We start from the raw sequence: 13,571 nt of genomic DNA on the forward strand, positions 1-13,571 counted from the left end.
GCTGACAGCCAACATCAAATTAAATGAAGAGAATCTCAAAGTGATTGCAATAAAATCAGGAGCACAACAAGGCTGTCCACTATCTCCTTATATAGTCAACATAGTTCTCGAAGTACTTGCTAGAGCAATAAGGCAACAAAAGGAGATCAATTGGATTCATATTTGAAAGAAACAAGTCACGCTTTCGCTATTTGCAGATTATATAATAGTATACATAAGTGAACCCAAAAACTCTACCAAGGAACTCCTACAGCTGATAAATATCTTCATAATGTGTCAGGTTACAAGATCAACTCAAAAAAGATCAGTAGCCCTCCTATATACAAATGATGAACAGGCTGAGAAAGAAATCAGTGAAATATCCCTCTTTACAATAGCCACAGATAATATAAAATATTTTGGGGTAACTCTAACCACACAAGTGAAAGACCTGAATGACAATAACTTTAAGGGTTTCAAGAGAGAAATTTAAAAAGATATCAGAAAAGGGAAACATCTTCCATTGTAGTCGCATTTCTATTGTATTTTAATAAATAAAGACTTCCTAAAGATCTGAGAGTAAAACAGTCCCACTGGTCAGCCTTACAGAACAGGTTATGGTAGCACACACCTTTAATCTCAGTAGCCACAATAGCACATACATTTAATCCAGTAACCACAATGACACACCTTTAAAGCTAGTGGTACACACCTTTAATCCCAGCCCCAGAGAGGAATATAAAATGGTGGAAGATAGTTCTCAGACAAATAGTCTCATTCTGAGATTACTGGAGTCAGGATCACCATTTCAGACTGATGTCAAGATTAGAGCCAGTGGCTGACTATTTTGCTTTTTGGATTCTGACCCTGAGCTTTTATTATTAGTTCTATACTTGGTGCCCAACTTTTGAGGACACATATTTATGAAAAAGCCATTTGCCTGAGGCTTTCTAGCCACCAGCCCAAGCCAGAGATGAAATTAGAATTCCAGCTCGAGGAATTGGAACCCAAACCTATCGACCTTGGTTCAGGAGAAAAACTAGCACTCCCAGCTTCCATTTGCCACAGCTTAGCTTCCATGTAAAGATGGAAAGTACACATCTGCTTTTATATGATACTGCATATTATTGTGTTGCCTTTGAATTACTTGACTGCAGAGGAAGAAGCAACAGCTGCTAAAAGACTTTTGATTATAAATGTTGCTGGATTAATCCAATTTACAACTTTTGAAAATGTCTTGACTTCAAAATTAAGTCAAAAGATATGTTACTTTGGAAAAGAGGTTTGCTTTTCTTTCCACAGAAAGTGAGAGGCTGTGGATTCATTCTGGGTTAAGAAAAATAAAGTTTTTGGTTGGGGGAGCCATTATGGAGTTAGCAAGAAACCTGATTCTAGAACAATGCCCAAGAACTGACAGAGATGAACCCACCTGAGACCCTAAGCAATAGAGGAGAGGCTGTCTGAACTGACCCCACCCTGTATTCAGACTGAAACAATTTGCTTGAATAATGGGAACTCACCAACTCCAACTAGACTAGGAGTGAATAAGCATGAGAACAATCAAGCCCCTCTGAAGGGGGATGACAGCTGGGGCAGACTGAGGGGCCACTGACAGTGACACTGGGATGTGTCTCTACTGCATATACAAGCTTAATGGGATCTTATTCTCTTTGGATGTAAACCTTGCTCAATCAAGATGTAGTAGGGAGGGCCTTGGACTTTACAAGGGCAGGGTGCATTACACTCCCTTAGAGTTGGAGGGGTAGGGGGAAGGTCTGTGGAGGGAGAGGATGGGGACTGAGAGGAGGGGAGGGAGTGGAAATTTGGATTGGTATATTTTAAGTAATAATAAAAAAGAAAGAAAAATAAGGTTTGACCAAGGAGGACCTCCTGAAAAATCTCCAATGGGAACAGATGACCCAGACATTCCAATGTTTCAGAGCGCATCTGCTGCAGTTTCCTCTGAGTTCTACATCCAGAACAGCTTCAAGACTGCCAGATGAGATGACACAGCCTCATATACTTGACTATAACCCTAAATTTTCTTTGGGTCACCATAAGATTATCAGTGCCCTCAATCAGCAGAAAGTAGAATAGAAAACTATGCCTACATTCCCCCCCCCCAAAAAAATGAATTGTGGATGTTTATTTTTGTTTAATGTGTCAGTTACAAGTTATTGTGGCTAACGGTCAGAAAAAAAGCTAAACAAGGGAAATTAGATTCAAGGTTCTTGTTTTTAAAAGGGGGAATGCAGCACTTGGGAGGCAGAAGCAGGCGAATCTCTGTGAGTTCAAGGTCAGCCTGGTCTACAGAGCAAGTTCCAGGACAGGCTCCATACCTACTGAGAAACCCTGTCTTGAAAAACTAATTCCCATTCAGCAAAAAAAAAGTACTTTATTATCCTGCTAATATTTCTGGAGTTTTAAAATGTTCTAAGCATGTTTGTCAACTGAGGAGTTGCTGCTTGGGTTCTGAGAAGCTGGCTGTACTGGTCCAAGTGCTGGAGATTGTTCCTCTACATGTCAAAACATCCCATGATGATCAACTCATCCTGCATCAAGCAAGAAGAGATTTTGGCTTTATAGCAGCCATAATGGCAGCCATCGCTGTGACTGCCAAAGCAGCTACTGCTGCTGGAGTTGCCATTAGTTAGTCAGTTGCTTCTGCTAGCACAGTAGATACCTTATCAGGGCAGGTTGCAAATGCCTTGGTCACTCAAAATAAGTACTGCAGTTAAATTTGCGATTGGTTTTGGTTCAAGACCACTGCTAGGTTACAATTTAACAGGTACAGTGAAAATGCTTCATGCTGCTATTTACAGACCTGGGGTGTACAATTTACAAATTGGCTCTTGAGATTATAAGGTATTCCAGGGAGAAGTGGGTATCACTATGTGTCTTGTCTCTAGCTGTTCCTGGACCAGGGTATAAGTAGCCTGTGATTTTTCCTTATTCAGGGGCCATTGCTCTATCCATACAGGTTTTTAAGTTTTCCATTTTATGGGAATGCTTTCTGGCTGCTCTGCAATGACCCCCCTAAGAAAATTTCCCCAACCCTGCACGCTGTCCAGGTGACTGTTGTATTATTTTCTTGTCTGCTAAAATTTGTGGGTCTCCCTGCAGATCTTGCCCAACCCCTGCCCATGGACAAAGCCCTGGTCTGTTAACATGCACTGCACAGGTTTAGTGATCAGAACTGCTCCCATAGCTTGCAAAATATCTCTTCCCCACAAATTGAGAGAAAGGTGTTCCAGGACAAATGGTCTAAAAATGCCCCTTATGACCTTCCTCATCCTTCCAACCTAAATATTGAGCACTGCACTCTGGAAAACTGGCCATTCTTACCTCTTGCAATGCCATAGAGGCTGGTTGTAGGGGCCAGGCCATGGGCCAATGTTTTTTAGCAGAAGAATCAGCCCCTGTATCTGGATGATCTTGGAACTTTTGCCATTAATTGTTAACGTAAGTGTGGGGTGGTTTCCTAAACTAGAAACCCAAAAAGTTCTAGGGAGTCCCATGGAGCCAAACCCCTTATTCCCCCATTCTTGCTATAGGAATAGATTAGTAAAGCAAAACATGGATAAAAGCAACACTTGAGCTATTCTCGTTCCTTGAGGGATGACAAGGACTCCCACCCCAGCTTCAATCATAACTTTAATTTCTCCAGTATAATCACAGTCTATAATTCCTGGTAAAATTTTAACTCCTTGAAGTGCTGAACTACTCCTATCTAAGACTATACCGCTGAAACCTCTGGAATAGGTCCATATGCTCCAGTCCCCAAGGCCTGCACATCCATTTGTGGAGTCAATACTGCCCAGGCAGAGGTACAGAGGTCCAGTCCTGCACTTCCTAAGGTGCCCCAGACAAGGTCGTGGACAGTGAGGTTTCTATTTGAGGAACAAATCTGATGGAAACAACTGGTCCGCTCATGGCTCCTCCTCCCGTTTCCTGACATGGGAATGGGATTTCATTGAATGTCAGTTTTAGAGCAGCAGTCATTAGCCCAAAGGGCCCCCTTTGGACATTTTGAACAAACACCTGGATTTTACCTGGGATGAAAAACCATCCCTTTACCCACAGGGCAATTCCTTTGGAAATGTCCCCGTTGCCCACATTGAAAACAAGTACTTGATCTCGTTACAACTTGAGTCCCCCTAAGGGCAGAAACACTTACCTGTTTCATCACATGAGTGCCATCAATGTCCCTGCCTAACTCCTATTTCTATAAAGATAGCCTCCTGACAGTATTTGTTAGCATTTTCATAAGCCAATTGTTTTATGGCAGGCATAGTTATGTCCACATCCCCAAAAAATGTGACATCCCCGCTGTAACAGGCAGTCACCTCAGGATAAGGTCCTGAGGGTCCTTGAAGGACCTTAGACAGTGGTTTCCCTGCTCCTTATTAGGTAAATAAAGCTTTCCCTGCTTTAACAGCCACGGCAGATATCTGAGCACAAACAGCAGGATCATAAGTAATCTGTGCTGCTAAGCCCGCATACTATCCTGCACCAGTTAACCTGTCAAGGTTACATTGGGGGAAACCCACAGTGGTATTATGCAGTGAGGTATTTGTGCAATTTTCCTGCATTTCATCTCTCCATAACAAATAATCTCCCCCCGAAAGATAAGCCCTGCAAAGCTGCATCCAGTCACTGGATGTAAGGTTAAGTTCCACAATGGAGTCTATTAAAGCCACAGTGAAGGGAACATGAATTCCACAGGCCATAAAAGCTTCTCTTAGTTGTTTAATGTCCTTAAAGGCCAGAGGGTTATATTGCCGCATCCTCTGTCCTTGTGAATCAATAACTTCCACAACAGGATAAATTTACCATCTCACTGGCCCTATTTTATTGTTTATTCTTTGAGACAAGGTTTCTGTATATTGCCCTGGCTACACAGAACTCACTATAGACCAGTCGGCCTTGTACTCAAAGCAACCTGCCTGTTTCTACCTCCTCAGTGCTGAGATTGAAGGCGTGCACCACCACGCCTAGCCTATTTATTTATTTTAAAACAGTGCCACCTGTGTTCCAGGCTGGAGGCTAACTCCTCTACTATGTAGGTGAAGATGATCTTGACTTCTTAATCTCCTATTCAGGCCTCCAAAGTGCTAGGATTTCAGGTGTGTACCTCCACCCTGGCCTTTGGTGGTTAATGTTGTTTGAACATCTCTCTGTAGCCCAGGCTGGCATGAAATTCACTAGGTATCCCAAGAAGACAACAAAACAAAGGCAATTCTCCTGCCTCAGCCTCCCAGGGATTGGGATTATGGATCTGGGCAACCATGCCTGTACATTTTCTCATAGCACAGCTTTGATGAGAAATGTCATTAAAATTAATAGTCAGTGTAAACCCTTCCATTCTATTTCATTTCTCATTTCACTTGATTATTAAGAAATCTATTTTATTTCCAGAATGTATGATGTTAGTTATAGCACAGTCAGGTTTGCAAGGGTTCCCAGAATGTCTGGAGGTCTCTGTTAGGACTCTTGGCAGGCGAAGGTCATTGCTCCTTGTCATTGGGAACAGAACCTGGTTGAGTGACTGCCAGGGCAGCATATACACTGGACTCCTCTGTGGCTTCTCCTGCCTGGGAGCGGGGAGGTACAGCTGTCCCCTGTCTGAGCAACCTGCTACACAGCTGGGCATAGACCACATCTTGGGGCTCCTTAGATTCAGCAGCCTGGAGTGGGAGAGAGAGGAGGGGAGGGCATATGGGAGGGATGCTGAAGGCCTGGGGGATGCTGAAGGCCTGGGGATGCTGAAGGCCTGGGGGATGCTGAAGGCCTGGGGATGCTGAAGGCCTGGGGGATGCTGAAGGCCTGGGGGATGCTGAAGGCCTGGGGGATGCTGAAGGCCTGGGGGATGCTGAAGGCCTGGGGATGCTGAAGGTCTGGGGATGCTGAAGGCCTGGGGATGCTGAAGGTCTGGGGATGCTGAAGGTCTGGGGATGCTGAAGGCCTGGGGGATGCTGAAGGCCTGGGAGATACTGAAGGCCTGGGGATGCTGAAGGCCTGTGGAGGACAGGACTAACCTGAGTGTCCATCTCTCTTCCCTTTTCTGTTTTGTTTCCATCTTTTGTTTCCAAGACTTCTCTTGACAGGACAGAAGGTAGGCCAGCTTCTGCCCTCCTGTGCATGGAGGGTTTCACCTGAGCGTATGTCTCTCCCTGAGGGTCTTCCTCAGGTGGTCTCTGTAGCAGGGAAGTAGTGAGGTACAGATAGTGTCACCTTGTTCCCCTAGGGCTCTTCTCTGGTCAGTTTTCCACAACATGGCCAGAGTGACCCATTTAGATGATAGCATCCCTGATGGAATATTCTGGGACTTCCTATAGTTCTGGCCTCTTATCTTGACACTCTAACTCTTGCTGTCTTGGCTGGAGGACAGTAGATATATTTGTGATTATGAGCACTGACTATATTACAGAGGATCCAGGTTTGGTTCCCAGAAACCACATGGTGACCTACATTCATCTGTAACTCTAGTTCCGGGGTATCTCACACTTTCTTCTGGCCTCTGGGAGCCCCATGCAGATATGTGATGCAGAGACATTCATGTTTGTAAAACATACACACACACACACACACACACACACACACACACACACAAAACAAAACACCCACATGTTTCTGCCCAAGCTCCTTTGGTTCCTGCCTGCAGTTGTTAGATGTATCTTTGGACCTTTCTCTCTGGATGTCCCCTCAGAAGACAACCAGACAGATACCAAGAAGACAGAAAGCAGACAGGTGTGATGAGACACATGAAGCTGGGAAAACCAGGAGAGGGTGAGGCCACAGCACACAGGAGGCGGGTGATTGCAGAAGAGAGTAGTCAGCTCTGGATGTTGTTGAGGGCCAAGAGAGGGAGAACAAAGATGGCCCCCTGGACTAAACTGGACCCTAAGTTATTAGCACTGCAGATGGGGACAGGGACCTCACCAAACTGTCCAGCTCAACACCATCCTTAGGTTTCATGTCCTCCACTGAAGCATCTGTCATGGCAGAAAAAAACAGAATGTCTCCCAACCAGAGTGTAGGGCCCCTAGTTTCCTGCCTTGCCCAGGTAGGGACAGAGAACCAGGGCTTAGATACACCTGGGTTTATAGTGTGAAGTTCAGACACAAACAGAAAAGACCCCAGAGCCTGGGCACCACCCCTGCAGTGCTGAGACCTCAGACATCTCCCTACCCAGGACCCTCTTTCTCTCACAGAGGCTTTCTTTTTCTTCCTGGGTGGCAGCAGCTGGGTTGGATCTGGAAAGACAAGGAGATGTCAGTTGGCAGTGAGGTGTGTCTAGGAGGTGAGGCTCTAGGTCTCTGGCCATGAGTTACCTCTTCTGGGGGCCCCTCTCTCTGGTTGTTGGTGCTGCAGTTCCTGCAGGAAACTGCAATTCTGTCTCTTCATGGGCTGCAAGAGAGAGCAGAGTCTCACCTACGAGAGGAGGAAGCCTCTCCCCCAGGCACGTACAGGGAAGGAAGGAAGGGACCTTTACAACATGGGTGAGTGAGCCAATGTAACAGAACATGGTAAAGCTCACTGAATACCTGACGTTGCACAGGTTCTAATATCATGTTCTTTTATATCTGAGATCTGCAAGTGTTTCTAAATGATCCAGCCACAGTTTGAGGTCTCCCTGGGGTTGGGGTCCTGATCCCCTGCTTGAATGTTCACAGGGGGATCTATCACCACATGTGACCCAGGCCAACCAGACCATTCTTACCTTCCTTCCTGAATTTTCTCTGATACTTTCGTCTGAGAAGAAGGCAGATGAGGATGATGAAGACCAGGAGGAAGGCCACAGACACTCCAATGAGAGTCAGTCCTGAGGCACAAGTGACATCATGAGTGGGGACTGTGTACTGTGTGCCTGACCCATGCTGGGTCTGTGTATCATCATCTCCCATCCTCACAATCACACAACAAGTAATTGTCTCTTTTTCTCTCCACAGAGTTCACCTGCCTCAGAGCACCTGCCTGGAAGTGACAGAGCTGAGAGATGAACCCAGGGACTCTGACTTTCAGCTCTTCTCTCCACATAAGCTGAGCCCCATGAGCTGGAAGGAAGGAGCCTGAGTGCCCTGCCATGGCTCTGTGCCCCACTCTTGCATATGTCACCACCACTGTGGGACAGACCCACTATAGAATCAGGTTCTAGAAGCCTCCTTTATTAATATGGCTGCCATCCAAGGCCAGAATTGAAAAAAAAACTTACACATGTGGTGCAGGCCTCTCCCCCTTTATATTCAAAGAAACAGCAACCAGCACAGAATGGGAAGGGCTTGTCCAAGTTAACATCTCAGCAAGCACATGTATCAAGCCCATAACAAGCTATTTCCATCAGGACCCCACATTCCAATAGAGTGTTTATTAGCCTTTGGGGGCCTGATTCATGAAGGTGAGAAGATTGTTCTCAGGGCCTTAGAGACAGGATGGGGAGGTGAATGTTTGGGATCCCTCCTCTCTACCTCACCCACCTGTTCTGTCCACCAGACTGAGTCAGAAAATCTATCTCTCAACACCACGTTCAGCACATTCTGTACCTCAAAGTCTAAGGCCTAGGTTTCTGGGGTTTGTATTGGGATCTGTCTTCCTCCTTGCCTCACAAGCTGAAGTGACAGAGAAATGAGGACTTCAGTAAAGTAGGAGCAGTGAGACAGCCTGGGGATGGAGCATACTCCCTGCACTGACGAGCCTGATACTCACCAACTGTTCTCGTGGGCCTTGAGGGTGGTGGGCTAGAGGCTCCAATAAGTCCTATGAAACAAAAGAGAAGAGGGGGATGGTTAGATGCTAACCCAGGGATCTTGACTCTGCTTACTGTCCTACATTTGCCCTGTAACCTCCCCAATAGCTTCATGCTGTTTACTCCAAACCTAGATTGCAATAGAGGATGGAGGGGATATTACTTGAAGGACTGCTGCTGGCATCCACTTCTCTGGCAGAGGAAATGCCTTCTTTCTCATTGTCCTCTTAATCTCGCTCAAGACAAGGGCTCTCCTAGGGTTTGGATCTTAAGTCACCATGACAGTTCAGGGTCACTTCACCTGAGACAGTGAGCTCCACAGGGGCACTGGCATATGACAACAGGTAGAGAGATGAGCCTGCAGAAACATAGCACTTGTAGGTGCCTGAGAGGTTAGAGGTCACAGCACTCATGGAGAATTCTGCCTGGGACTCCCAAACTTGGAGCTTTGGTTTTAGTCTCTGGGGTTGGTGTGCTGCTCCCTCCTTGGACAGAAAGAAAGTGTCCACTGTGTCAGCTGTCTTACACAACAGGGTCACGTTGTCTCCAGAGTGTACCGTGGAGTTCGGCTTCACTGAGAGGGAAGGAATGACCTGAAACTGTCCTAAAGAGAAGAGAGATGATAAGAGGCTGCCATCAATATTCTGAGCTGACACATAACCTGGGTCTTCCATGAACACCTAGGATTCTGTATCATTTCGTTGCTTGAGCTCCTCTCCCATTCCCCTGTTTACATATTAAAATCCCTGCCCCTCATCCCAGCCATCACCTCCTTAATCCCCCAAAGAGAGCCAAGTAGCGGTTATGTGCCCGAGGGAATCTATTTAGTTCCTCACCTGTGATCAGGATATCCAGGGGGTCACTGGAGGCTGACCACTCAGAGGAGAGATTGTGTGCACCATAGCATCTGTACCGGCCTCCAGCAGAGCTGCTCACAGAGCCCAGTGTGAAGTTGGCAAAGGAGAGACCAGCCTGGGCCCTATGGCCATAGTGTTGGGTAAAGTCAGTTCCTCCCACCTTGTACAGAACAAATATGTCATAGTTGATGTCAGAGCAACACTGTAAGGTGAGGTTCTTTCCAGGGTCTAGGATATGGCCTTGGTGACTCAGCAAGGATGGCTTCTTGGATAGGCCTAGAAAGAAAATGATAAACTAGTGATTGTGGAGATGGTTGTTACCAAACACTTATCTCCTCCCATCCTGCCCTGAACACGTCAATGCTTCTCCTGAGAAGTGGAGATCTGGTTCATCATCCAGGTTCTTCCTTTTTCACTCTCTGTCTGGAGCTACACAGTGGGACACTTCCTCGACAAAGGGTATAGGGTGTCAAATATGATTGGTCAATGATGGGAGTGACCCACCAGAGATGTGTGTTTCCAGAGGGTCACTGGGTACTGACCACAGCTGTGGGATTTGCCTGTAGTAACCATAACATCTGAATGTTCCTGTGAGGATTGGTGTTACAAGATCTATAGAGAACAAGGCTTGGTACTGCATAATATGGGGTATATACTGTGAGTCCACGGAGCTGAGGAACTTCTGATCCTCCTTGGTGAGAATGAACTTGTCATATCTCTCCCCTGAGATACACTGGAGAGTCATGTTCACTCCTGAGGCCACCACAGGGCTGGGCAGGGCTGACAGCCTGGGTTTACTGTTGTGGATTCCTAGAACAGAAGACGGCAGACTGTTACATGTGCTCACAGAGCCACAATAATTTCCAGGGTTAGGCTGAGGGAGGAAAAAACACCTGAGAGCAGAGCCAGCGTCTGAGACCCTGGCTGTCCACTCACCTGTCACCACCAGTTCCAGGGGGTCACTGCGTTCTGACCAGCCTGCTGAGCTGTAACAGTAACAGTGATATTTCCCTGCATGTAGATGTGTCACAGAAGGGATGGAGAACTTGGTTTTGTTCTCAGGCTTCCCTGGGATTTGCATGTCCAAGGGTTTTTGGCTTCCCTCTTTATGGAGAACATATATTTCTGCATCCAGGGTCCCCTGACACCAGATGGTCATGAGTCTACCTGAGGTTACAATGGATCCTGGTTCAGCCTTGATGGTGGGCTTGTGGAGGGTCCCTGCAAGGGAGTAGGAGAGAATGAGTTGTTCCTGTCTGGAAGTTGGCACTGAGAAAGACATGCATGCAGATAGGACTTTGTTTTCCTTTAAATTTATTCTTCTGTCATACAATACATCCAAATAGCAGCCTCTCCATATCTCCTTCCCCCACACACACACACACACAGATCCACTGCTCTTCTTTTTCTTTTAAGATAAGAGCAGGCTTTCCAGTGATATTAACCAAATATGGCATAACAACTTACAATAGTTAGGCACAACCCTCATATTAAGGCTTACCAAAGCAACCCAGTAAAAGAAAAAAGATCCCACATGCATGAAAGAGTCAGAGACTTTCCCACTCCAATTATTACAGTTCTAACAAATACCCTAAGCTAGACAGGGAAGTGTGGCGCAGGCCTTTATTCCCGGCACCAGGAGGTAGAGGCAGGCCCATCTGTGAATTAAGGCCAACCTGGTTTACAGAGTGAGGTCCAAGACAGTCAGAACTACACAGCGGACCTCTAAAAAACACACAAAAAAACCCCAAGGTAAACAACCACAGCATGTGTGCAGAGATCCTAGAGCAGACCAATGCACGCTCTGAGTTTGTTGCTCATCTCTTTGAGCCCACGATTCCAGCTTAGATGGTTCTGTGGTTCATGTTCTTCTGGTGTTGTAAGTACTTCAGCTCCTACAATCCTTTCTCTCGGTCTTCTTTAGGTTTTCCTGAGCTCTTGTGGATGCTACTTGAACTGACCCAGAATAACAGAAGGCTCCATGAAGATTCATTTCTAGCCTTTACCTCCTACTACTCTCTGCCTAGGACTCTGTATCTTGTACCCCATTGTCTCATGTGATTTGTGTCAATGGGCTCAGGTGGTGTCCTCACACACACCACGCACCATGTCCTCCCTGAACACCTGTATAATTTCAATAGCATTAAATGGAAAGTTGGGTTTCCTCACCTGAGACCAGGAGCTCCAGGGGTTCACTTGGTTCTGACCACACCTGTGGGCTGTAACTGTGATAGCTGTAGCATCTGAATGTCCATCTTTGACTGGAGGTGATAGGACCAACAAAGAATTGAGCCTGGAACTGTCTATTAGAGTGAGTATATAAATACGGTGAGTATTTAGTGAAGGACTGATTCTGTGATCCTTTGTTAGTCAGAAGTAACCTGTGAAATTTCTGACTTGAGGCACACTGAAGGATGACATTCCCTCCTTCAGTCACCACAGGACTGGGCTGGGCTGACAGGCTGGGTTTACTGTAGAATCCTAGGAGGGAAGGAAGAATCAGTTAAATTTCCTCAAGGGCTCAATATCTTCTACAGCATGAAGGGACATTCCTGTGAACAGACCCACTTCTTGACAGTCAATCATGAGGCTAGGAACCCTGTGTGTCCTCTCACCTGTCACCATAAGCTCCAGAGAGTCACTGTACTCTGACCATCCATTATAGGTCCTATAGCGACAGCGATATCGCCCTGCATGCTGACGGTGTACTTTTGAGATTGAGAATTCACCCTGGTTCTTAGGATTCTGTGGAATCTCTGTGTGCAGTAGATCCTGGTAGACCTCTTTATAGAGCCTATAATCTTTGGCTGCCGCAGTCCCATTACACAGAAAGGTCACTGTAGTCTTCTCAGAGACCACGGAGTCTGGCTGTACTCTGAGGATAGGGTTAGGGAGGGATCCTGCATAGAAATGAGCAGCTAGAACCAAGGACAGCCATCCTCAGATTGCAAGCCCCAACCCCAACCGTCCAGCCACCCCCAGGTTTAGCATACATCTGCTGTTTTCCAGCCTCCCTGCCTAGGCATGGCTTCTGGGAATGATGAGAAGTGCAGGTCAGGACATCTGCAGTCACTCACCTGCCAGCACTGGGGTCCCTATGCCCAGAGTAAGTCCTGGAAGAGAGTTCCCTGTGAGAGGTTTGTCCCTGAAGCTTGAGCAGGTCCTCCCCTCTGCAGGCCCTCCTAAGATTTTGTTGTTTCCTGATGGGCCAGTGCTGAGCTGTGGGACAGCATCAATCCCAGACCACAGTACCCCCTTCCCATCTCCACATCTCACCCACACATAGCAGGGCTGTGAACGTGAAGGTCATGGCATTTCCTCCTGGAAGCTGCTACTGTGTTCATGGGCAGAAATACGGAGACTGCCTGGAGAGACAGGAAACACAGGGTGTGGCCTCTGGAGGCAGGCACTCTGCATGACTTGGTTGTATTGATGCAGCCCCACAGGAAAGGTAACTCCCCTCTTCAGGTACCAGGCTCTGTCTTCCTCCAGGCTGTGACTAGGTCAGGGAGTAGACTCTGCAATCAGTTCTTTTATGGATGACGTTTCAACAATCCTGTCAGTGTCTGTTTCATCTGTCCTCATCTTTGCCAGTTCCAGATGGAGCTGGAAAATGATCAGACATATATGAATAGTACATATTAGAAATACATATTTACATGTGGGTTTGTATTATTCTTTTTCACATTTTTACATGAAATACTTTTTAATGTTTGAAGATTTCTTTGAAGGATCTTGCTGTGTATATCTGCATGGAATAAAATTTATAATCCCCTTCCTCATGATCTCAAGTGTTGAGTTCCAGATGTGCATCTCTATTTGGATATTCTTTTATGATATCTGTACTTTTTGTTACAATTTTAAATCATATTTATTTATTTATACTTATTCCTTTTAAATTACACATAATTAACAATAATATATTACACTTACTTTTTCTTCATGCATGTATATTTACATGTGCCACAGTACTGCTTGGAGGTCAGAGG

General features: G+C 46.1%; 1 protein-coding gene across 2 annotated transcripts; it reads right to left on the reverse strand.

The window, feature by feature from the left end:
* Positions 1–5,370: 5,370 nt before the first annotated feature.
* Positions 5,371–12,962, reverse strand: LOC146895920 (paired immunoglobulin-like receptor B). Of its 2 annotated transcripts, XM_087909933.1 has the most exons (15): positions 12,859–12,962; positions 12,660–12,695; positions 12,198–12,482; positions 11,752–12,063; positions 10,519–10,803; positions 10,087–10,392; positions 9,562–9,858; positions 9,027–9,329; positions 8,686–8,736; positions 7,703–7,804; positions 7,314–7,389; positions 7,171–7,235; positions 6,922–6,974; positions 6,018–6,176; positions 5,371–5,666 (listed from the first exon to the last, which is right to left on the reverse strand). In XM_087909933.1, the coding sequence occupies exons 1-15, from the start codon at positions 12,890–12,892 to the stop codon at positions 5,487–5,489; spliced, it is 2,544 nt and encodes an 847-aa protein (XP_087766059.1). In that variant the 5' UTR covers positions 12,893–12,962; the 3' UTR covers positions 5,371–5,486. The 2 variants fall into 2 exon arrangements, with proteins under 2 accessions (XP_087766059.1, XP_087766050.1); XM_087909924.1 differs by having other exon boundaries at positions 10,087–10,803.
* Positions 12,963–13,571: the final 609 nt, after the last annotated feature.

Source organism: Myodes glareolus, chromosome 1, assembly GCF_982192425.1.
Source record: "Myodes glareolus chromosome 1, mMyoGla1.1, whole genome shotgun sequence".
Taxonomy (NCBI): Eukaryota; Metazoa; Chordata; class Mammalia; order Rodentia; family Cricetidae; genus Myodes; species Myodes glareolus.